We start from the raw sequence: 26,726 nt of genomic DNA on the forward strand, positions 1-26,726 counted from the left end.
TTATGGACCATGTTTAGGCCAGCCTAGAAGAGCTTGATCTGTTGGAGCCCTGGAAAGCACAGTCCTGCGCTAGAAGGGGCGAGAGTTCACGCAAGCAGCTTGTTTATGCTGGGCTGCGTCACGAGGTTTACAAAGGAAAACAAAGAAGGTTTTAGTATATCCAACTGTAATCTGAACTCCATTATCTGTCAAATTTGCAGCTGCTCCTCTAACTGATGCACGGTCATCTAAAAGATAAAGAGTCAAATACCCAAACTACACAAATAAACCACATTGAACCCTCCAATATTGTAATGAAAAATGGAATCTTGGCCCAAACTTTTCAAACAAGGGCGGCAAATCTACATGACAAAGATGTCCAGAGGTCTGGGATACCCAACAGTGCTGACTTATGAGTTGAAGATTCATCAAGGACAATAACATTTCTTGGAGAAACTTCTGCAAATCAAGAGAGAACACAGTAGACTTCTCTCCTTATTTATACCAAGCGCCACTTAGAATTTTTATGATGACGGAGCTGCTTGCCCGGAGCTGCAATTTCAAGGTCATGCTATTACCACCAATTTGAACAATATCACAAAGACAAAATTCAGGTGAGGTGAGCAGCTGAGGTGAGACTCTACTGCAAGAAAATAATCCCTTTGTGAGGGGCAGGGGAAAGAATTCTGATTTAGGTGCTCAAACAGTTCATTATTTTTTGACAGAAATTCTCATAATTTCATGCTGTTTTAAAATCTGAGTGTGAGACAAAATTTTACAGAGAAGATAGATATAAAGTATTATTTTGTATTATTTCCAGTAGAAATGATAGCTCTGATCAAAACAGAAAAAAAAATCCTCTCATATATGTTTTCTATGAAAACCATAACTAAAGATAAGCTTAAATACACCTTTTGATCAAGACAAGAAACTCTGTGTTATTTATGCACAATGAAACACAGCTTAAAACCAGCTTCCATTGAGATACCTGTTGGCACATCATCCACCGAAAGTTCCTTTTTATCTCACCTGGGCAAGGGATTGTCAACAGACACTTTTCTCTGTTCAAAAAACCCGCCAAGCATATGTGCACTTTCACCATAAAATAGTGAAATACAGTAATGTGAGTTCACCCCACCGCCGAGTCAGCCAGTGGGTGCTGCAGGTTTTTTTAAATACTGCAGGCCATACGGAGTATCTTCGCTAAAACAGCCAAGGACTTCGTGATGTACACTTGTCTTTCCGCTGTCCCCTTACAGTTTAGGTAATTAAGAAGCGTCAGTCATTTCTCCTTGCACGTACCAAAACAATCCTCTTTCTTACAGTTTCTTACGGCCCCCGGAAAGGCGGGCCCTCTCCAGCCGATACAACAGGAGGGTGCAGCATCACGACAACGCCAGCATCACGACTGACGCAAGCACCGCAACGTTGACTGTCCGCCTGCTGCCATCCGACGTTCTCCGGGCATGCAAGACAGCAAATACTGCGTTTGTGTCATTGGTTGGTATTTCCACGTTGCAAATCATGCCTTCGCAGCAAGAAACACACTCCTGTCGAGAAAAAAAGAGATTGCCAGACACAGGGTAATTCAGCAGGGGCTTTTAGAGACATATGTGTTTTTCAACTGACTGCAAAGGTTACAGCTAAACATACAGAGCATATATGCTACAACTTCTCTTCCAAATCAGGCACCACAGCCTTCCCAGAGTAACTCGTCACCTAGTGCTGTCACCGGGCTTGGAAACTGCGATGGGACGCAGTACAGCCCTGCCAGCTGTACTGACAAGTTCACTAACATAACAAAACAGAGAGAGCTTTCCACCACTTTCCCCTTCTAACACATCTGTTTGAAAGTTTCAAGTTTCAGCTTTTAAGCTAAAAAGTTCTGACTGTAAAAACTCTGTTCCCATTCATTTTTCCCCTCCAGCTTTTGTATTCAGTGTAGCTTTGCATGCTGAACTTCCGACTTTCTTTTTTCAGTTTTCTAGTGCCACAGAACCACTGACACAGCTGATTTTCAGGAGGGAATCTGAAAATAATTTTCCTTACTTCACACTCTTTACTAGAAAAGCCAAGAGAATGCCAATTTTTATCTAATCCAGAGGCACGAGAACTCTTCTAAGACAAAACGCAGCAGAAGGCAGGCTGCACAGTCACTTCAGGGACCTTAGAAATGCTTATAAATATCTGCAGGGTGGGTGTCAGGAGGATGGGGCCAGACTCTTTCCAGTGGTGCCCAGCGACAGGACAAGGGGCAACGGGCACAAACTGAAGCAGAGGAAGCTCCAGCTGAACCCGAGGAAGAACTTCTTCCCTCTGAGGGTGCCGGAGCCCTGGCCCAGGCTGCCCAGGGAGGCTGTGGAGTCTCCTTCTCTGGAGATATTCCAGACCCGCCTGGCCGCGGTGCTGTGCAGCCTGCTCTGGGTGACCCTGCTTGGGCAGGGGGTTGGGCTGGGTGACCCACAGAGGGCCCTGCCAACCCCGACCATGCTGGGATTCTGTGATTCTGTGATTCATGCCCTCAGTCCACCAAAGCCTTTTGAAATCAATGGAAGTCAATTCAGACAACATACAGGTCCTTTTATATTTAATGTGGATGTTGTCTGCTTCATTTTTGGTGTCTGAAATCTTTCATGTTAAAATAACCTAGCTAACCTTCTCAACTGTTAAGGAATTAGTCGATAATACTTTGCTGCAGTGAATAATACTTTGGTGGGATATGCCTGATTATTAAGAACAAACTTCTCTCATCCTCGGGATGCTAAGTAGAAGGCAGCAGCTCTAGCTTTTTGTCCTGGAACAAAATCTCCATTGTACCTTGCTTAAGAGTATGGCCTTTGTGGACAAATACAGCCTTATGTTGTGTGCTGTGCAGTGGTACGCAGCTACACTATGCGGAGACACGGTGGGAGTACCCAGCTCGCCCAAGGGCTGACAGCGACACAGCACCGGTGCGGGTTGCATCGCCTGCATGGGCACCTTACTCAGAACTCAGAAACCACAGCCCCAGTGCGCACTGGGGACACACGAGCAACACCCCAGCAAGCTCAGGTGTTTCTTTACAAGTTGTTGTTACACCCCATCACACAGCAGCACAAATAGGAAAGCAGGAGTAGTCATGCGGCTGTTGCAGAAATCTGATTTCTGTTGTTGGATACCGGAGAGTGTATCTTGGGCCACCCTCCTCAGCTCGGCAGGAAAAACCAGTACGGAAAGGCAAACCTCGGAAGCCACGTGCAGCCCTGGTACAAAGAGGAGTGCTTACTGTGTGGCCACTTTCTCGGTGGCGGTGGCAGCCCACCAAATGGCATTCTTCTCCAGTAGCACATTTTTTGGTGACTGATGTGCTCTTCCCATGGTCTGTGAAGAGATGGACTGTCAAACAGTACTGAGTACCTACAAAATAAATTTTTAAAAGTTTATTTGCATAAAGTACGCATTCTTTTATAGGGTTTGAAAACTTCAAACAATTTAGCAAAATATTGCCATAAAAATGACTTTTTTTGGCTGTATAAAGCCATTTCTCAACTTGATCAAAATACCATTTAGCAAGAAATTAATTAGTGATGAAATCTTAGAGCTTAACTGACCCTCCAAGCCTCCAGAAAGGCTGCTATCATTGAAACTACTTATTAGCACTATCATCTACACATTTATCTTCCATTCCCTACCCTTTTTTGCAGCACATTCTTGTTTTCTTTGTTTCCGACCTGTTTCCTCATTCCCCTAGTTCATTTTTTCCCCTTTCCCACTGTTACTGTGAATAAAAAATGGGGAAACATATTTCCATTCTTTTTTATCTATCTGTCTATCATTCTCTCAGACAAGTATGATCCGTAGCCATTCAGGTCTTGTGGTCCCAGGCAAGCCTATAGCCCAGAGATACCGTTATATCTTGGGATGGTATCCAAAAGCAAGGGACTAAGGCTACAAAGGCACTTCTTCAGGTTTTTTTAAACATCTTTACAATTAATTCCTAGGAAGTACATAGCTACATATACACACACAGAGAAAATTACTTAATATATTATTGATATATTAATAATCACAGAATCACAGCATGGTTGGGGTTGGAAGGGACCTCTGTGGGTCACCCAGCCCAACCCCCTGCCCAAGCAGGGTCACCCACAGCAGGCTGCACAGCACCGCGGCCAGGCGGGGCTGGAATATCTCCAGAGAAGGAGACTCCACAGCCTCCCTGGGCAGCCCGGGCCAGGGCTCCATCACCCTCAGAGGGAAGAAGTTCTTCCTCGGGTTCAGCTGGAGCTTCCTCTGCTTCAGTTTGTGCCCGTTGCCCCTTGTCCTGTCACTGGGCACCACTGGAAAGAGTCTGGCCCCGTCCTCCTGACCCCCACCCTGCAGATATTTAGAGGCATTTCTAAGGTCCCCTCTCAGCCTTCTCTTCTCCAGGCTGAACAAGCCCAGCTCCCTCAGCCTCTCCTCGTAGGAGAGATGCTCCAGTCCCCTCCTCATCCTCGTACCCCTCCACTGGACTCTCTCCAGTAGCTCCTCATCTTTCTTGAACTGGGGAGCCCAGAACTGGACACAGTACTCCAGATATTATATTATATAATATTATAATATATACTTTATCAATAATGTATTGTTATACATTATATAAAATGTTTTTATATATATAAATAAAAATATGTAATATATAAAACATATATTTTTATATAAATAGAAGTAATTTTTCACTGTTGCTTTGTGCTCTGCAATGATCAAAATAGTCACCTCAGCAGAAACCGTATGACTCAGTATTACTAATAACATAACTGAGGGCACCACTGTGTTGGCATGTTAATCCCCTTCAGCTACACTTCTACAAGACGGCTGAGTCAGCAAGAAGGAAATGTAACTATCATAAAGCATCTCCTTAGCACAGACACACTTACTTGCAGGACACCATCTATCTTCAGCCCATCTGTTACAGTTGTAATTGTCCACTGCATTATCACAGGTAAAGCACTTAAAACTGTTTGGAAATGGAGTGGCTTTAAAAGTATGAAAATATAGTAAGTTGGCAAATATTAAGAAAAAAAATATTCAGAATAATACTGTAAGTGCTTGTACACACATATACTTACAAAATCATATTACACACATTTACATATTTTCAATGATACATCACTGTTAGACAAATAAAATCTACGAGACAAGTTTTGTAGAAAGCTTTCACATTTATTAACTAGTATTGCTGTGCCTGAACTTTAAAACATCTCCTCCTGTTTCCACACTCTCACAATGAAAAACACTGCTGAAGTAGTGGTGGGAAAAACAGGAAAGGGAGAAGATCTTCTGTGTACACACATGACAGTACATCCGCCTGTCTGTCTGTACAGGTACACAGACACCATCTACATGCCAATGGCTTTTGATTCCTTTGATGGAAAAAATTACAGCTTCAAAACCAGCTTCAGATCTTGATCTCCACCTCTGGAGAAGTGACAAAGGGAAATTTTAAAATCTTATTTACATTACATAAATACATAAATTAAGATGCGCAGTTCCCTAGATGCACATATATTCCTGTTACAGCTAGCTGTCTCGACTCTTTTAATGACACATATCACGAAAATCATCTTCCCTTAAATTAAAGGACAGAACACTTCTGATGCTAGATAGGAGGCAAAAAAATGATGCTATTAGTGACAACTGGCTTCACAGGTCTCACAAGGTTTTTAATTACCTTCAGTTTGAATTAATTGCATACAGCACACCTATTCTTCCCCTTACAGAAACCCCAACAAGACAAAAGGCAGAAACATCTGTTCTGTGTTATTTATCAGAAACCTGCTGCACCATTTGCTCTATAGGAAGACATTTCAGAGACAGGAAAATATAACAAAAAGCACTTAAAATGTGAAAACTATTGCCCTCATGCACTTTTCAATACAGCAATGCACGCAATTGTTTGTTTTCATTCACTCAACTTCTAAAATCTTAGAAATAAACTAAACTGTTGTGGGTTGAAAAGCAAAAGTTTTATTTTAAACTTTTTATCCTTCATCTTTGAAGAGGACAAACACAAAAACCAGTGGATCGAAAGAATATGGCAATTAACTAAAATGCTGAGCTACAATTGCATACAGAAAAAAGGCATAACTGTCTACTTACGGTCTAGTGGAGGTCTCACATTGTAAAAGTTGATGTTCTCAGCTGAAACCCAATTTTCTGAAAGGATGAGGAACGGAAGAAAGGCTCTGGCCAGCACGCGATAGAATAACAACATGCTGAGTACTATTGTACATGAAAAGCAAAACTCTTAGGCCTACGAAAGAAAGGGAACACATTATTTTGGGGGAATCATAAAGAACTGAGCATGTAGAACAACAAATATCCTACGAACTGCTCCTGAAACCCCGACAATTCAGTCCATCGATCTGTACTGTGAAGATGGCTAATGCAAGCAGGCACGCAAAGCCGAACCAGGCAAAGCTGGGCAGTTACTGCCTTCTGCTGGCCAGGACCCTGTACACAGTACTTGCCTTTCCACAAATGTAGAAAAATTAACTTTATTTCTTCCATCTATTTGTCCTTCTAATCAATGTCAATCTTATCGATTCCTTGTAAGCATTCCTAAAAATCAACACCAAAACTGAGCTCCTTTCTGTCCAACTTGGAACAGACTGGATTACAATACCATTGCAGAAAGCAAAATGCAGACGGACGTCACTTTTAACACCAACAGCCTGGAACCCAAGACCAGTTCCTTATCTGACACAGACCAGTGTGTGTCTATTGACTTCAGACAAGCTACATCATCTGAATTGTAAGGGCACTTATCAGTGGCACAGCATACAAGATCATGAGCGTAAATTAGATTTATTTCTTTTTAAAGTGCACACCAAGGAAGTACTAAGGAAGATGCCTGGTGATGCTACACAAGTTCTGGAGAATTGCTAAGTACAACACGCAGAAAGATGAGATACATGTTTTGGGTGCACTCTGCACATTTATTTGGGGCCCCCCAGGTACTTTGGTAAGGCTTTGTAGAGAAGAGCTAACCAACAAACAGTTTGATCAGTTTGATATTTGGACATACACGCCTACAGACACACAGGTACGTATGGCAAATTGCAGCGATCCTGGAAACCTAGTTGAGATATTAAAAAGCAGAGTCAGATCCAACGGCACTCCGCCCATGCAAATTCCCAGCAGGAGAAACAAGCTTGAGTGGCGGCTCCTGCCAAACCCGAGAGGTTGCTTGGAGCTGCCGAGGGCACTCAGTCAGAAACCTCCGCACAGCCCTGTGTGGGTGTACGCTGCGCAGGGAGCCCTGAAATCACCCCAGCACCCAACTGAAAACGCTGCTCCAGACCACAGCAGCGAAGTCAGGAGCATCCTTCTTTTTCCTGTTGTTTTTCTTTTTTTGTTCCTAACTGGCACAGACAGGAATTATTTGAAAGATGGTTTTGCCAGCAAACCAACCAACAGAAAGTTCACCTTCATGCTTTGGGAGTTCAGCCAACCTACTTAGGATTTGTTTTTAAAATCATGGCTTTACGAACATCTTTCAGTCAATTCTGAGAAAGCTGCAGCGTACCTCTACTTGTGGTGCGCCTCCAAGACTGTTTTCTGTGGATGGGCCAGATTTCTTCTGACTACAGCCCAGGGTCTAAAGAAGAAGCAGCATGTGTGGAAAACAGCAACTGATCATCATAATTCTGTCCTGAAGGAACTAATTAGCTTAAACACTGTATGTCCTTATTTATGCAGAAAATGAAGATAGAAACCTCGAAGTGTGGTGGTTTTTCTCACAAAATATCCAAAGCAGCACCTGAACTACACAGTATGGCCCTGCCTTATTGAGTGCTATCCTGCTGCAGACATACAGATTCCCTTGACCCTGCTTCAGCAGGGGGGTTGGACTAGATGACCCACAGAGGTCCCTTCCAACCCCTACCATTCTGTGATTCTGTGATTCTGTGATACCACAGTGTCATAAAAGACAAATGAAAGACAAGAAGTGAAGCAAGGAAGACTACTCAGTCCTTCCGTGAGGATGAGTTTACTTCTCTGGCAAGGGAAAAACATTATTCAGGCAATGCGCTGGGCGGAAAAAGACTATACCAGATGAATACATATTTCATGCTCTAGAGATATCCAAACTTTCAACACATGCTATGACCAAAACAGAAGCACTAATCAGCAGCAAGGTAACCTAAAAGAGTAAAGACAAACATCAGCCTCCAGATTAGAGGTTGTTAGCAAACTATGAAGTGACTGGGTCCCCTACAGTTCATTCCTTACTGAAACAGAAACACCAAAATGTGGGTCAAATCCCAAACACCACTGCAAAATCCAAAATAAATCTATAACATAGTTACAGTTCTCTCCAATTCAGCACATAATATTTGCACAGTGATATCCTACAGCATTAACACAGGCTGTTCATAGCCCACTTGGCTTGTCTCATTAACACATACTCCAGGTGCACATTTCAAATGTATGCTTATTTTAGTGGGTTTTTTTATTTTATTGAGACACAAACCTGTGCATCATGACTCGACGCTTTTCTGCTGACAAGCCCTGTCACACTGTGTCACCAAGCTGTTGCCTCCAAAGTGTACTTCACAAGCTTTTGATATTTTCCAAGACAGATCAGCAGAACGTGGCGCTATCCAGGACAGGAGAAAGGGAAAAGAGGAGACAGTGCTGCTACTACAATTCATGAATGATCCACTATACTATCCACCTTAGCTTCTCCTTCCTCTAACATTCTTAGCTCTACCAGCTTATGTTGGAGACAACATTCCTCCCTCAAGCTCCTTTTGTTTTAAACAGTTCACTTGAAGCTAGTGCCCAAACCCCCTGTGCTTTATAATCCATATCCAAGATTCTTTGAATCAATTTTTGCTCACAAAATAACCATTTATCCCAGTATCAAGAGGTGACAGAACTTCTGTTCCAGCTGACAACTTTCTTCTTTTCTTCACAGACAATAATTCCCCATATTAACTCATCCCACTCTTCTCCTTCAAGGTATTTTGGATCGGGTTTCCATGATCTAACCAAGAAAAGGAAGCACCATAGTGCACCAAACCCCTCCGTTAGAACCATCACCATTATTCTGAAGGAGTTGAAGAGTGAAAGTCAACGTAATCACAAAATGTCACAGGTACCGGAAGCGAAATACATCAGCATTATTTCTATAAAATTATACTTTCCATGGAAACAGCCAATCTGAGAAAAAAATAACAGCTCAAGATGCACAAAGGCTAACTTAAGAGATCTTGACATGCTGACTTAAAAACAAAAATACCCCCAAAGCACAGAATATGAAACACAATTATGCACCACTGAATTAGCCAGCTCTTCAGTCATGTCCCCTTTTCCCGATGTAGAAGACACATCCCTCCTGTCACTCTATTTAGAGGCTGTCCTTCCCTCTTCTTTCCTGTAGGTATGTCCTGTCACCCGCCACTGGAGCCCAGACAAGATGTTTGCCCTGACTCAGTACAGCCACTCATTCTTACGTCCATCCCATGTACCCCACCGCTCTGCAGAGAGAGATTAAAGCTGCTTTTCACAGCAAGGTAGAATTTTACTGTGCTGAGACACATCTCCCGACCTCCCCCTGCACAGGCTTTCCACTGGGAGGAAGACAGCGGGGCGGGGATGGCACAGCCAGCAAGGCTGCACTGAAAGGAGCCTCTTCGGAAGCTGTTACCTGTGCCAGGGTAAGCTGGTCCCCAAGCCCCAGAAGGGAGAGATGCAGTAATCTCTCAGTACCGTCTCAATCTCTGTATCCTTTGCTGGGATGCCATAAAGTGTCTTTACATGCAGAACAAGTAGTAGCTCAAAATCAGAACTGCTACATATTTAACTTCATTAAAAGATATTTCTTTTAAAGGTACAGAACTGATGTCAATGTGCGGAGTTCAAAATACAGTAACTCCAGCACAAGCAGGTACCAGTTTTCAGAGCCACAGGTTCCTGATGCTAATTGCGCTGCTCTTGTGTCCCCGGAATATCAGGGATCCAGTGCCCACCGACTCTACCAGGGCAGCATCAGGCCCTTCACACACACAGGCTGCTTGGGCAGTGTCGGTAACAGAAGAATCTTTTTTTGTGCCTCTAGGCAGATGTGCCACCATCCTTCTTCACAGTTCCCTTGCAAAATAGCTCTGTTTACACCCTTTGGATATCACAAGAAAGGCACTTTCAAATTGGCAAGCCAGATTTAATCAAGCAGCCAATTTCAGTGTATTTCAGGCAGCTCAAGAGCATTGAATCCTTTCCATTTTACTCTGTAAGAAGACAGGGTACTGAATCATTTCAATGCATAACAGCTGCAAAATATATCCCCTTAACATATATTTTCTGCAGTTTCTACTAGGTTGAGGAAAACTTGGCTTTACTGGGAGACTGGTCCGTAACTTGATCTGATGCACCTGGATAGCAAATAAAAGGCACAATTACACTTGTGCCAGCTTTCTACAAATTCAAGCTCTCTCCTGCTCCCCTCTCCCATTCCTATTGCTTTCCCCAGGGAAGCTCATGCCAAATGGAAAATTTTAGAGAATATAAATACAAAAAACCTAGTCTTCAGCTGGTGTAAAGCACAGTAAATTGACCTCACAATTTGCTGTAGTCAAAGGTGTCCTTGTTTGCTAACCAGGCCAATAAATAATGGGTGTCATTTCAGATAGTCTTAGTTGCACAGCTGCACCAGAAGTCATTCTCAAATAAAATGGGAAAACATTGGCAAAAAATGGCTTTCGTGTCTTCTCCAAAATCTTTAAAATGCTTATTTTCTTCGTAATCTCTTACCTCTGTTGTGCTTTCATTATATTATTATCTAGTAGCATGAGCACACACTTCATTATGCCCAATTAGGAACTCTCATTAATGAAGGAAAAACCTGTCACAATACAGAAGATTAACTTACATAAACAAGGGCAAACGTGGAGACATGGCTTTCCTGGGGTGAGGGAAGAAGACCCAAGAGGGAAGGGCTGTTAATGTATGCTCTGTCAAGAACTTGTAACCAAAGCACATTTCAAGAAAACAATGAGGAATACAATGGCTGAAATAATTAATATAATCCAGGAATTTTTAAGGTTTATCTTGCAGTGTGTAACAGAAGAGTAGGAAGCAGGGTGCTTGATTTTTGATTTTAATAAAATTCAAGTCTGTCTACATTGTTTTTACTGGCAGACTCTGTGGAGGATTAGCAGATTTAACATCAGATATGAAATGCAAACGAAACTTCCTCCTGTCATTTAGTAAGCAATTTTCAGGTGCTATTAGATAATTGCAAATGCTTAGGTGAAGCTTGTTAAGTACCACTTCAGGACATAGGAGTCAGAAATACATAGGCAGAAAGGTATGTATGTTAAGGGCTGAAAAAGTTAAAACCAACACCTGACATCATCAGGTGTTCCCTACAACAAATCAGAAAGGCCATACCAGACACTTCAGCTTATCTAACAAGACAAAAATAGCTCCTTGGCTTCCCCGTTTCTTACACAAATACTGCCATTCTCCTGTTTTTCCTCTGGAGACCATTTAATTTGATCTGTCAGCCACCATTTACGCCACTTCGAAACTCAGGGAGTGAATAAGTGAATGGCAATGAAGAAGAGAAAACCCTCATTACCTCTGGGAAATAGGCAGACCACATTTAAAATAAAAAGGGGGGGGGGGAAGGAAATATGTTGAAGGATTAAAAAAGCCCCAAATACTATTACGGATCTGCAAATTAAAACTATTTGTTATACAAGTTCTACCTCTTCATACCTATGGAGTTGAAGCCTGTATTTTCTGATTTTTTGCCTTACAGCATGTTATCATTAGTACAGAATAACACAGGAAAACAGATTTTACATCACAGTGACAGACATCAGCAAATAGTAACACTGACATAGAATAAAATTTCAGTCATCAACATTGTTTTTAAACACAACACATTTCTTTATCTTCACCCACAGCACACTTAAACATGCCTGGAATGAAATTTGGTCTTAATTATAAGAAATTATAGCGTTCTTTATCTAAGTTCTTATAAAACCCATACAGATCTGGTAATGACAACATCATTTAGCTTGGGGTATAATGCTGGCATGGGAAGATGTGATGCAAACCGACTGCGAGACGTGGAGATGTCTGACTAAACAATAGACACAACTGCAATAATATTGTAAAAAAAAGTATGATTAAGGTGATAAATCTGAGCAGTACCATTGAAGTGAAGTATTTGCGAGGATAAAACATGTATTTGTTTTTAAACTCGTACAAAAGAGAAGATCCATGGAACCAAAACTACATAACATCTCATTCCTTTTATAGCCAAAACTGCTCAGCAAAAACTAGTCTTGAGCACTGACATTTATTTTAAAATTCAAGATCCCTCATCATGTTCGGAAAATAATTTATTCAATCTAAAAATGCATTAATGAGAGACAAATTTCTTATTCCCTTTTGCAAGTATACAGTTTCCTCAAAGAACTGCACTTCGTCAAAACTACGATGACCAGAAGCTTTACGCTTCAGCTTGTCACAGCTTCTACATATCACATATGCAGCTGTTTTAAATGTCTCCCTGCCACCTGTGTAAGACTGGAAATAGGAGCTTAATATGACTCTAGAGAAAAGAGATTATAGGAATAAGCAGCAGTTTTTCTTTCCTCGAGCTCATCAGAGCACTTCTGTAAAAATCAGTTTGACGATATTAATTTTACAGATTATTTTGTGAAATACCTCAGTGCATCGGGCCATTACTAACTAGTTAGGCCTCACTATAACCTCTCTGTACACAAGCTATTGGGACCCCAGTTTATGCCACCCAAAGGCTCCAGTGAACACCCAACCAGCCGAAAGCAGAAGACAAAATTCTGATTTGCAGTATCTTCCTACAAGTTTAGCTCCAGACCACAGTCAATATTTAAAAGACTTCTTCAGCCCTGCCAAGTTGAAGTTACTCACGTTCAGCAAGACTACAAGGTGATACTACTGCATGTTGCACAAGAACAAAGCTCTTCAAGACCTATTTTATACCATGAGAAAGGTGGGACAACAGCATTGCTCCAATGAAAGCAAGAGATATCTGTATATTTCTATATACCACCCACTAATTATTATTAAATGGCAAATGCAGGTCTTCAGCCAGTTAAATTCAGCCTCAGAAAAATGCCTTGGTTCTAATGCCTGTTTTCCCAAGTGAAATCCTATTTCTAACACAAACTATGCCTGGTACACAGAGTTACATACGCCGTGAAGTTACATCTACCATTCTAGACAATAAAACATGAGACATTCTAGACAACAGAAATGACAACCTACACGATTTCCACTGGTGAAACAAATGTTACATTCCTTTTCAAATTACAATGTCAAATCAAGATTTGCACAGAAAAGATTTGCTAGGAGAGAAGAGTGCATGCAGTCCTACTTCAAATCTTGAAGTCACCAAAATCCATCTGAACCTGTGGGATCAGACAAATTAGAAGGTATGACAGTTTCTGCATCACAAAGAAAGTTTTTCACAAGCTTCACATTTGGCTGTATTTTAAAACCAACATTTAAGCTCCGCACCAGCTAAGTTCATAAACCTGAAAAGTGTGCTATTTCACCCAACACAGATGTCTGGAGTGAATTCACTGACATCAGCCTTCGCTTCTCTACGCTTGGTCGTTATCTCACTACCTTGGTGGGCTTCTTCCCAACTGTTTAGAGAGAATAATGGGTGCAAAAAAAAAATTCAGTTCCCCTGCCCTTTCCTCCAGTCTTAGTTGCAACCTTTCCCCAGGTCACAAAGGGTTCGGTATCGCACATGTGCCCATACAAACTCACATTTTGCGGTGAAGGAATATGAAGGCAAGGTAAACTAACCTTGTCTAGCATTATTGTACAGAGTGCGAAGGTCCAAGCTCTCATAGCAAGATGTCCTTTAACCTCTTACAGCAGGACACTTCACCAAACCCACAGATACTACGTTTTCTACAATAACAAAATACTACAGGGGTTATTTTGCCTTCACTTTCCCAGTAATAAGAAAACGGTCAGCAATGCCCTTCTGCCACCAGTTTATGCCAGCTTAAGACAGTAGCACAAACTAATCTGAACTGCGATTGAAAAAAACCCACACACAGAGTCAACCACTGGTTTACACTGGCAGGGTTTAACGAGTGAAATTTATAGCGCTGGTACTTGTCTGATCCTATCTTTGCCTCCTGTTTATATCAGCTTTTCGTTACTACGCAATCCCTGAAATCATCAACAATATAATTTCCTTGATTGCACCAGGAATGACTGCAGACGCTTCAGGACAGTTCTTCTCTCAGCACTTCCCAGTTCTGCTATGCCACATCCAGGGAACTGCAGCAAATAACTCCTGCCATTGAATGCAGTAAGTTTAAAAACCAGTTGTGAAGAACGAGCGGTACGTCTTCATATCGAACTCATCGAGAAGCAGCTGCTGTTCAGAAGCACCTGAACTCATTTCAAGAGCTAGGAAGCCCCATTTCTACGAAACACACATCTCTGAATTAAACTCCTTATTGAAAATGTAACTTTAACAGCAGAAATCCTTTGCAGGTGATATTTTCATGGCCTACATGTTTATTAAAAGGACTGATTTGCATTGCAAATATACTGGAGGCAGGGAAAGAGTGAAAAGAGAGTGAAATTCTGATTAGTGTCAAGTCAACACAGAATCTACTACAGGAGTAACTATCCAATTGACATAAAAAGTACTCCCCTTGAAATCGCAGTGCCCACAGAGCTGCACTGCAGCTCGGTGTCGTATATCACATATAGCATTACTAGCAGCAGAATATAACTAGTTTTGAACAGAAAATTAATCATAGTGTCACTGATCACATTTCTGAGACGTGCTTCGTGCACAAACTCCCCGCTCTTCCACGTTGTCTTTCCACATTTCTAAGGCACATACTTTCAGTCACTGAAAACTGATAAAGCGTTTGAGAAATTCCCATTATTCTGCCCTGCCCTACACGAGCTGACACCACATCTCAAGCAAATAGTCTTGCAGATGCAGTTCTCAGTAGATTAACTCAAACTGTGCATGTCCCCCCACTTTTCTCTTTGAAATCTCAGACTACTCCACTCTGAAGCAATGGAGACTTCAAATGCGGCTTCCTAAATTATCGATGAAGATTTTTGTACTTGAGATACAACGACTCATGGAGAAGAGATGATGAAAACCCCATTTCCACGCCAAAGTTTTACTGTTTGCAGTACTCTGGTTTCTGCAACCCCTTCTAGCTGAACTTTTCGCTCCTATTATTCACCGCCAAAGAGTGAGCTGAGGAGCAGGCACTGACGAGAACGCTTTCAACGAAGTCTTTTGGAAAATCTTCATATACATGACAGAATATATCCACATGCATATTTTATGACATTGCCTTCTTAAGGAAGGATTTACTTGGAAGATATGTGCAGAGGTACGTGAACTCTGCAAAAGCAAGAGTTGAAAGGGGAGAAAGGAGAAGAAGGCTTTATTTTTCTAAGAGAACTAACAAAGTCTGTTTCAATTCCTTACACAGTTACAAACACAAAAAGGCTTGAGAGTCATTTGTTTGTTTTGAAATGCTTTAAACGAACTAGGCTTAATAAATTGCTGACCCATCCAATCTGGTCTAGTGTAAAATAGCATTTATTGCCAATCAGCACTCTAATCCAGACAGTTGAAAACAGCAAAAAGCAAACCTCAGTTTTTACGAGCGAGAATTACTACCCACAAGCAGTATTTGGCACCGTTTGTTATTTGAACAGCCTCCATTGGCCTTCTGGTGCATTGTGAGGGAAAAGCGATTTGCCCTCATTTCAAGGGGAGGGACAATCCAAACATTAAAAGCTCCCTTTCACAGGTTCACAAAAGCTGTGTTGACATATATGCCATATCTTCAGCTGCGGAACCCAAACGCTGCACTGTCTTCTTCCTCTAAGGCTCAAATTTCTGGAGTAGAAGCACATAGCTTCCATGTCTATAGACACAATTTACTATTAAGCATTAATCATTAAATATCATAATAACAATATTTATTTTTAATTATTTGAAAATAATTTTATACTGTTTCTCTCATTCCCCTTCACCATAAACTTCCATGCTCTAGAACTGGAATCACATCACTACGTATAGCAGCTGAAAGAAAAATCACACTTCCATCACTTTGGAGTTAGTTGTTTCATTTGCTAGAGGCTGAGCCTTGAATATTATAGTAGCTAAGAGAACACTCCCAGGACTCAGAAAAAAACCAAACATTTATCATTTCTGGTCTCTCCATCATTATCCAGGACAGACATATAGCATTTGATCACATTTTTTAATAATATTTTTTCACTGAAGTGTCGCTCTACTTTTTTTAAAACACCTTAAGCTGAAGCCGTGCAGAGGACGGAGCCAACCATTTCCAGTCCCGGCCATTCCTCCTGAGCAGCACCCAGCGAGCCCCCGGGCTTCCTGCAGGGTTGGCTCCCACCACCTCCCTGGCAGTCCTGCAGTAACTCATGAACTGCACTAGCTGTCTTACAAACCTTAACCATGGTCCCATCCTCAACTTCATAGCATATTGAATACTGGAAGGAAACAGGTGAAAGTCTACTATCCAACCCCGACGCCTGCTTTATTGCCACCCAAGGGACAGGGGGTACCTCTTCTCCTCATCTCTTTGCGCTGCAGAAGATACTGTAACCCTGCACGTGATTCGTGGTCTTTGTTTAAAGAAAGCAACCAAGCACCTTGGTTTTGTCTACAACAAATGTTCCCTTCCCCCGACACACATTTCCCCTTTCTCAGCTGTTTCTTTTTTTTCTTTTCCGCTTATCTCATTAGTGTGATGCCATCAAGGCAGCAAAATTTTCTCACCTGCTAGAGGAGGTTTCTAAGAGTTTCATAATTAAAGCAACAGAACTGCTTCTCTTCAATACCACCCTAGCTCTTTGTGGGATTTTCCAAGCACAGTAAGGGTATTTACGTTTCAAATAGTCTGTCGCACCTTCAAGTCCTCTCTGAGAAGAAATCACCTTTAGCTTCTGGGTATTCCTGCAGAGCACAGACTGTCTTGTATGTCTGAAAGCCTAATACCTGATAAAGCCTTGTGCCCGTCTCCTTCCAGTAAAGTCAATGGAATAATAAAACAAAACATGGGAAGTAAATTATCATCTGAACTAAAGGGGAGTTTTCACCCAATTAGAAGAGCAATGGAAGACAAAGTGCGAACTCTGCCTTTGCACTTCGCTGCCCAAGAGACAAGGACACGTTCTTAAACAAACCAGCAGTGCAGCAGCAAGGAACAGGAATGCCTCTGGGTGGGGAAGATTTATTTACTCTGCATATTGCCTGCAATGGGCGGGATTTAATCTGACAAATTAAAGTTGGCAAATTTTCGGTTTCCTTCATTTCCTGCTCACAAATCAAGAGTAATGCTAAACAGAAAAGCAAATGGAAAAAATAAAATAAAAACGTACCTTACTGAAAAAAATACATCCCTGGCAGGTAAGGCAACTCTGAGTAAAAACATTAAAGCAAGTATTGTATTTTAGAAGTGAATGCCAATGCATCTGAAATATCATCAGTTATTTTGCAGCAGAATTTCTTCAGAGATTTATGAACTGGTATGAGGGGACTAAGCTCAAACTCAAGAGTCAAAAGCCCTATCTGCCTTTTTGTTGTTGTGGTTTTTTTATTTTAGATTTCAAATCCTCCCATGCATTTCCACACAGCCTGATAACGCTCCCTTTCAGAGACCAGCAGACACCAACGCTGCATCCATCTGCGGCAAATTAACTTTGACTATTGATAAAGTTTACCAGCTTGAACACATAAAAAACATTCTGTGCAAACCACGCCATATTTGCACACTGTGTTTCAGAGCAGGTGCCCAACTCAACGTAAAGGGTGAATAAATAGTTTATTGTAGCCGTTTCTCTTTATTGTGCTTTTTGTACACTACAGGCCAGTTCCAAGAACTATCAGATGCCATTTGAGTAAGCTATCCATATAAATGAACACAGATGAAAACTTGCCTTACTACTGTTCCCCTCTGAACAGAAAGCAATTCACTGGGGGAAAGAAGAAATCTTATTCCTTTTGTCTATGGGAGCTCACATTCTAACTTTTCACAATCAAAGGCACCACGTGTTTTTTCATAAGGTTACTCAGAGTCTTGCAGAAATCCTTTGTATAACCTTGGGTGTATTTTAGGCAGCTAGGTCATTATCAAATTAGCACCAGGATAAACTGGAAAGAAAGACACAAGAATAAAAAACATCACCAGTAAGGAAAAAACACACCACCAAACCAAACACTAGTAATGGAAAAAAATCCACCAAACACTAGTAATGGAAAAAAATCCACCAAACACTAGTAATGGAAAAAAAAAACCCCAAACACTAGTAAGAAAACAAACTCTACTAAGAAAGCAAACACTACGAAGAAAAACATTGCTTTCTCTCATAACAAAAACTATTGCATACCTTTTTTTACTATTATTGTTATTAGTCTCTTCAGTTCTACATTCTTTCACCAGACTATACAGATTTCCCTCAGCACTTGCAAACATCATATAAAAAAGGCAAAAAGAAGAAGTATAAGGTAACACAGGTGCCAGGCCATTTCATTTTGGAGGATCTGTAGGATTTCGGTTGATTTAACTGCTGTCTCTTTGGACTGACAACACATAAGTGTTTCAGCATGTCTTTCAATATTCTCCCTTAATGGATGAGAGCAGGATATTGTTCATTTGATTTTCTCCTGTTAGCTAATACAGTTTTTTTCTGTCAGGCTTCCTCCCTGTAAAGCAGGAAATGTTGTTTGTTCGGGAGGTGGCTCAGACCGGTGTTACGAAGCGGGAGTTACGAACCAATCTTTTCTCCAAAACTGCCCAGTAACAAGTAATTTCAGGGAAGATTAGACCAACATCTCAGCTTACAGGGACAAGTCCTCCTGTATATATTCCTCCCCCTTCCTGACAATCTGCAGTCCAGGGATGTCCTGGGGCAGAGACAGTGTACAGATCTTGGTGTTTAATTGCCTGTCCGCGGCTTGGTTAATTGAACTGTCCATGGGTTATTACTGTCAGTTTTTTGAACCCACACAGAGTTTTGGTAATCACAACATCCTATGGCAACAAATTGCAAAGGACAAACAGGTACCTTTTTCAAAAGTACTTCCTTCTCTTTGCTTTGAACCAGCTGCTTGTTTCATTTTATGGCATCTAGTCCTTGTGCTGTGACAAACCATGAACGACCAGTCTCAACTTCCTTTCCCCATACTTGCCATGATTTAATTGTTGTCTGCCACATCCCTGATTCAGTTGCCGCCTTCTAACCTGGAAAATGTAAATCTTCTTCATAGAAGTTAAAGATCTTTGTTTGTTTGACTTGTCCTCTGCACATTTTTGTGGTTCAAAGTATATATTCTGAAACCAATGGAAAAGCGACCACTAAACAAAGCGTGGGTACATACTACGAGGAGGTGGAGGGTGGAGATACACACACACATACACACACAAGCCCTATACTCCAACCTAATCACACTTCATACTTAAACTGAAGGAAAAATTAAATTTTCATTACTGCTAATAGTATACTCAATTTCCTTTCATTAACTGTATTAACTTTCACAGCATAGGTCATGCAATACACCAATTATCCACAGGTTAGAAATATAACTTTTTAGAGGTTAAACGACTTGCAGAAATTGTCATTTGAGAACAAGTCCTACTTGCACATCAAGCAATTCCTCAAAACATATTCTGCGAACATCAACAGATGAATATAGAGTTTCAGAGGGTAACCCATAGCTTATTACTTTTATTCTGATACTTCTAACGTGATGCACAGATTATGCAGAAGTTGACACAAACAGAAAATCAGTTATCTACTTCAAGGATCTACACCTGTGTATAAACAAAATAAGAACATAAATGAAACATTTTCAAACTCAGATCTTCAATTCCAAGTGTCAGCCTGCAGCAAAATTTTGTCTGAGCTACAATATTAAAATCCCCAAACATGGAAAAGTTCAGAAAGAACATCCTTTCAGACCCTTAATTATTGCTACGCTGAAAACTAGAGGTTAGCAAAAAGTCTTCACTGTGTGGTGACAGAAGGAAGGAAAACGGGGAAAAGAAATGCAGGATGGGCTGCAGCAATAAACCTTACAAGACAATTAAATAAAAATATGGACAAAAGGGCCAGGATAAGTTAATTGGCGGAGAATCTAGAAAGTGAGCTGAATCAGCAAGTTTTAGAGCTTTAAGTGTAAGCTGAAGAATTGTACAGAAGTAAATTATCCAGCAAGTGGAAAGCTATCCCTTCCACAATACCAGGCAAATAGATAGGAAGCAATAAACTTTATTGCAGGAAAAAAAGAAGTTCAACAGTCTTTTGAAATGAGAGAGCTTTCTTGCTGCAATTCCGTGCTCTCAGTTATCTACTGTGAATGGGTCTCAGTGACTGAAAACCAGCAGCAGGGCAAAGAAAAAAAAGAGCCAACATTCCTGAACAATTCTAGGCTGATGCTTTAATCATTCGTATTATCAGTATGATGGGATGCTGCATCAGCAAAACCTGCTCACTGTTTTCAAGAAGTGTTTTTATACATTACCAGAGAAACACTGCAGTATCTACGAAGAAGTGGATGGAGCAGAAGGGAACGCAGCTTAGAACAAAAAGGAAATGTCTCTCATGACTGCCATTGCCTGATGAACAGAAACAATCATAACGTGCATCTGGTCACTACCTGTCTCTGATGGAATAGAATTTCATCTTTTAAAACAGATACATTGATACACGTGGCTATACTGCATGCTATGTAAGTATCAAATGGTAACTGAATATACAACGCTACATGGTATTTGCCTGTACTACAGGTAAACATCTGTAACTGAGCTAAGTGATCTTAATAAAAATTAAATAGACCATTTGACCACAGCAACTGGTTGGTCTGTAAAAGGTACTTGTGTTTGCTTAACAAAATAAATCAGTACCTACGATAAATCATTGAGTGGTAATGTGCTGAAAGAGGTACAAAAAACATCTAGAAAAGACCAGGTTAGCAGAAGAAAGAAAGACTAATAGCTAAGTTCTTTGAATGAAGATAGAGCACACTGCAAAAAGAAATCCTGCTTTCCTCCTGCCCTGTCTCCCTCCCTCCATCCTCTCCCAAAATCCTTGGTCAGCTAACTAAAGAAACAAGCAGGGTACTCATCTGGATAATTATCATGCTATCCAGTTATGACATTACCCAAGCACATTCCTTCGGTCAATAAATATTTACCATAAGCGTGCCCAAGTCCAGCCTTTTCTGTTAAAGCTCTGAGGGTTTGATTACCCAAGAGCTTTTACGGTGGCAGAGCATCGCCAACACGCAGTCTGCAACGCCGTCAGCCGGCCGGAGGTGCAGCGACCCAGCAGAGCTCAGGGGCTTCCTGCGTCTGCAGCAGAATAACACGGACCAGAACAGGAGAGACCTGTTTCCTCTGTCGTGGAATTCCTGCGAGCCAGAAGGAAGAAGAAGTTGCATTAAAGCTTTGGTGATAACTGCAGCCAGATTTCTCCAGCGCCGTGGTTTGTTTTTTTTGTCCCAAAACCTCTTTCTACCTACATATCAAGAAGATACAGTGTGGTAGGGTTTTTAACGCAAATCAAGATTAAAAGTCAAATACAACAACAAATCTTTCAGAAAATGTTTAAATGACGAATGACCCTCAAATCCTCCCCGCTGCAGGAAGGACTGCGGATCTGGTCAGATCTGCTGATATACAACAGGGTGCAAGAAGAGGCTTCAGCTCCAATGCCTAAGAGCACTATGCTAATTTGCAATTATTATCTATATGTCACTTCCTGCACTTGCCACGCCAGTGTGAATTACCTCTTTGATGTTTCATAGCTTGAAGTCTAGCAGTGCACCACCCCACTCGCTTCATCCTGTAATTCCACCACGAGAAATGCGTGTGTCTGCACCTGACCTTTAATTTGAACTATTTATCATGGCCCTGAAGAGCGGATTGCAGGTTTGAAACGCGGTCAGATGATTTCAAGGACGTAGTTAGGAAAACACTCGCAACAGACCTAGCCCTGCGCACGCACGCAGACCTCAGCCCACGGGCCTGGGGACAGAACCAAGCGAGGTCCCTCCATCAGGTAGGTCTCCGGCTTCTCCTGTAAAGGACATCTGGTTGCTGCTGTTCTCATCGCAGGTATGAGGAAGTGGCGATACATTCACGCTGCCATTTAAGCATGCTTCTACCATGTCTCATGCAGAAGAAAATAGCAATTCACGAAGTTCAAAACACAAAACCACAGCAGTGATTACCCCATAGCAAGCAAAGCACCAGCTCCTCATCCATCCTTCAGTTCTCCCTATCAACGGTGGAGATAAAACCTACAGGATGAAGCCTGTTCAGGGTCTTTTGCTTGTCTATCAGGTCTAGAATGCAGTCCTTGAAAGAGAAATCCAGTTTAAACACTCCTTAGCCTATTCCAAATAACTCAAAACACAGCAGCTAATCACAGCAAATAACTACCATATAGGCATAGTGGAAGCATTTTTAGGTAAAAAAGAAACTCATTATCTAAGAAGAGAATATAAAAGATTCTAGTTTTCTGCACAGGATGAAGTGTGAATATGGGAGAAAAAACGTAATGCATACTTTGTCTTATGCAGCAATCTTAGGGTTTTTTTATTCCTACAGAAGAATTTTGCATTGAACACAGTGAAGCGATGCTGTGATACGGTGCAGAATTCCTCCAGCTCTTATCTGACACTGCGTAAACACTCCGGAGGGCCGTGGAAAGATAAAGTTCTCCATCTGCTGATGGTTGCTGCTGTTAGCCAAAACGGGGTCAAAAGTTAACTCACCCAGCTTATGCATGAAATTTTTACAGCTTAAGCCCTGAAGAATGAAGCCACATTACTATCCCTTTGGCAAAAAAAAAAAATATTACTTTGTATGTAAGAGAGTCAGCCAGTCAAAGACCAGAGATAAGGCAGGTAAAGGACCGGGTAAACTGAACCAAGAACAGCTTACTCAAAGCAATCTGAGTAATCAATAACTAGAGACAAGAAAATTCATTACCTGTTGTACAATCCTCTCCAGAATTGATTCCAAAGACAAAACATCACGAGGAGTTATCATTAGTTTTAAAAGTTACTCATAAGAATATTTAAGTACCCTAAAAAAAATATGAATTGACTGAGCTTTTAGTGGCATATCGAGCAAGTAAGAATGACCATATTGCTACTAGCCTAAGACTTGGAAGGAGCAGGCCAATTTCCCACTCCTCTACAACCATCTGTCACCTAAGGCAAGCCACTAGCCTTTGCATTTTTCCATCATGAAAAGAATAACTGCATACCTTAAACACACTTAATCTTACGCTAATCCATGACAGACTGGGAGGTAGTTGTTGACAGCCATAAATGCCGTATTCTTATAGATATGAACTCAATTTTACACTTGATAATCTTGAAGGAAACAAGTTTGTTGAAACCCCCAGTCAAACCTTACACAAACATCAGACTATTTAAAAATCTAATATACAATTTATTGTAATTGCTTATATTCCATAAAGAACACAAATAGCCAGGATTTAACCAACCAGCACTGACACACATTGCATAAAAGGAGAAAGGATTATTTTGTCCACAGTTTACTAACAGATAAATTCAGTACCAAGGGGGCTTCTTACAGAATAGAAGCAAAAGCATCCAGTCGGTGATCACAGGGACCCATACTTACAAACCAACATGCTCTTCAGTCCATTTAGGGCTGGGATTTACAGCTAGGCAGAGATTAGCACTGGTAAAGAACTGGGCCAAAGCCAGTACCAGTCTCTTTCTCCATTCTCACGGCTGCTCTGAATAAACAACTTTAAGAAATTAAGTGGGATCTCCACCAGCTTGCCTCAGCTGTAACACACCGAGGGCATTCGGCAGCATCAGTACGGCATCAAGAGAAAGCCCAAATGCTTACTGTCCGCTTTCACGCACATTCAAACAGTACATCCATATTCACACATACACATCTCGAGACGACAGCTCGTCCTAGCAATATTTTGGTTCCATCTTCCAGTTTGGAAGTTATGTGAGTTTGTCTCTCTGCTTTATTCTGGTGACACAGAGAAGAGCAGGGATGCAGCAGTTCTGCTGGTGCGATCATCTCATGGTGCCTGTTCAATAAAATTCTACAACCTGCCAGAAATCTCTGACACTGGAAGCACTCCAGAAACAGAAGAACTATGACAGACATACTAGACAGCTGGCCTCTCTTCAAAGGCTTGAAAGTGTAGGGTGGGGAAAACAGGGGTGGAGTGAAAAAAATAATCCCATCTTAATTATAAATATAGCTTAAGAATCCCATCCACGTGAAAGTTCTCCTGCTTTGTATCATGAATACCTCCAGGGCTCGGAAAGCTGCCTTGAACAGAAAATACTTGGCATGATTCTCTTGTGAGTGGCTCTTAAGTGGTAATACACGTGAAGAGGACAAGGGACTACTCCTCCGTAAGTGCTCCTTCAACAAACTGGTAGAATCATTTGTTACGTGGCTCCAGGTTGGAGGGCTGCAGTCCATGCCTCCACAGCTGGCAATCCTGGTGAAGGCAAAGGGGTGAATGACCCATAAAGCATTTTGTGGCTGTGCTCTCCCAACGTCCAAAAGTTTTCTTCCCTTTCTTACTTCACTCTGACATCAAGCTGCCTGTGCTTTTTGGTGTCATTCATTTCTTCCCCATGCTCTTCTTGCTGTCCCTCACAGTCAGGCATTACTGTGTTCAGGTTCAAGTGCTTTAACCACTCCTGTAACGAATGGGTGAGGGGAAGGAGCCGCAGGCAGGGATGGAAGAGAAAGAAGGCACGAGATGATGCTCCAGAGACTATAAATCACGGCAGTCTGAGAAACATTTTCCAGCTGGAGCAGTGCCATGAATGCTCTGAGCACTCACTCCACCTGCTGAACAGAAAGCTCTCTCGGACTTCCCTGCAAATATAGGAGCCTTTTTGTGTTAGCTATTCCTTCGTCCATCTCTGTGCAAGCTGCAAAGAAACCCAATGTTACAATTCCCTATGTCAGCTACTTTAAAATGCATCCCTCAGGTTCAGATGTAACCACTGACATCCCAGCAGGAAAAGAAAATACTAACAAATGTAACCTGTAACAAATAGCAAGCCAAGATCGCTGTAGCACTCTGTACCAAACAAGGAAAGAGCTAAAGGTGTTGCACAAAGCTGTATTTACTTAAAAACATATGGAACTCGTCCTTGAAATACCAACTGCTACTTCAACATTGAGAACTGCTATAAATTACACTAATGCACTATGAAGCCTACCCCTAACTGTGATATGACTGTAAATGAACCCAAAGGAAAGCTTATTAGAAAATCTTTCTTAAATTGAGAGCAACTGCTAGTTGAGCGAAGACACGGTAACCTTCTAGGAAGCATTTGGGCACTTCTGAATCACAAATATAAAGGGTGACAATCGGAGTTCTCCATAATTCACAGATCAGATAAGGAAAAGATCACAAGCCTTGGAAACTAACTACGCTGCTTCTTCATCTTCCTTTCAACACTTGTCACTATAGAGGCACGCTACCAACATCAACCAACACATCTACTTAGGTGATAAGGGATAGCAAAAGCATCTGAAACAACTCCATGCCACCTCCAAAGGCTGTAGAAGCTCTCAGGGTTTCCAAATAGTTTATGATGTGAAGAGCATTAACATGTGCAAACAGAAAAATGGCATTAATTTTCACATCATCTTTTTAGTGTTATCTTGCTAACTTCCGTAGAGACGGCGAATACGACACGCAACTCCACTAAAAGCTGAAAAACGGAGCCGATATGTTAGGTAACACGGGGTAGTACCACTGGAATTTTTCAGAACCCTGGCAGCATTAGGCCCCGTTGCTCCCCTCCCTACTTCAGGGCTTGAAAGCTCTAGAAATTTCTGCTTAGCAGCTGCTGTTGAATACCAGATGTTGTGAGGGTTTCTAACAAATTTCTTTTCAGAAACATATCCTGCATACCTTCCATTCTGAAAGGCACCCCAAACTTAATCTTGGCTATAAAGTATAAAAACTGCTATACCTCATCAGTCTCTGCTTATTCAGGCTTGACAGACAATATAAAAATCAGCATCCAAATGCCTATGTTTCATAATCCCTTCACTTACAAAAAGTATGACTGTTGGCAGAGTTCTCTGCTTTAAGCATGGTGTTGTGCTTGTAAAAATGCTGAACAGAAGTTTCAAGGCCTTAGCTATCATAACCACCACAGCTGCTAAGAAACGAACGCTCCGTGCTGTGTATCTCATACAACTGTGATATTTTCTCCCGTTATGTTGCTGACAGGGTTTTTTTTTCCTGTCTCTAACATAAAAATCTCTTAGATATCCTCTACGTCTAAATAACCAGCCAACAAATGTATTCACACTTGTCTGTTTTGGTTTTTTTTAAATCTATGTGTCTTAATAAATACCAAATGGATCCAGTTTTGCATAATCTAAGAAAACAAAATCTAGAAGGAAGTAGAAAGAAAAAAAAATTCAAAAGTTTATTCTCTGTTCTTACACCACGTTCTTAACACGATTTATACAGTGCAGGAGGGGAAAAACAAATCTTTCTCACAGGAAACATAAGACCCAAATTGCACACAGATTCCTAAAGACCAGCATCATGATTTTTTGCCTAAAAAGTGTCTGAATTGAACATTATTTAGCACCACCCACACGTGCAGAACTGAAGTACTGATACGGCCCTCCAGCATCCGG

General features: G+C 41.3%; 1 protein-coding gene across 1 annotated transcript; it reads right to left on the minus strand.

Annotated features, from left to right (window-relative positions):
* Positions 1-893: 893 nt before the first annotated feature.
* Positions 894-21,305, minus strand: LYPD6B (LY6/PLAUR domain containing 6B). Its single transcript, XM_009937089.2, has 5 exons — positions 21,230-21,305; positions 6,097-6,250; positions 4,875-4,973; positions 3,245-3,375; positions 894-1,529 (listed from the first exon to the last, which is right to left on the minus strand). Exons 2-5 carry the CDS (start codon positions 6,209-6,211, stop codon positions 1,365-1,367), a joined length of 510 nt encoding a protein of 169 aa, XP_009935391.1. The 5' UTR covers positions 6,212-6,250; positions 21,230-21,305; the 3' UTR covers positions 894-1,364.
* Positions 21,306-26,726: the final 5,421 nt, after the last annotated feature.

This window comes from Opisthocomus hoazin, chromosome 9 (genome assembly GCF_030867145.1).
Source record: "Opisthocomus hoazin isolate bOpiHoa1 chromosome 9, bOpiHoa1.hap1, whole genome shotgun sequence".
Classification (NCBI taxonomy): domain Eukaryota; kingdom Metazoa; phylum Chordata; class Aves; order Opisthocomiformes; family Opisthocomidae; genus Opisthocomus; species Opisthocomus hoazin.

Coding starts and splice junctions, on each gene's coding strand:
- LYPD6B (XM_009937089.2), bottom strand. CDS start 6,211: ATGTTGTTATTCTATCGCGTGCTGGCCAGAGCCTTTCTTCCGTTCCTC. Junction 3,376..4,874: donor AGATAGATGGTGTCCTGCAA/GTAAGTGTGTCT, acceptor TTTATTTTGTAG/GTACTCAGTACTGTTTGACA. Junction 1,530..3,244: donor ACCGAGAAAGTGGCCACACA/GTAAGCACTCCT, acceptor TTTTCTCGACAG/GAGTGTGTTTCTTGCTGCGA.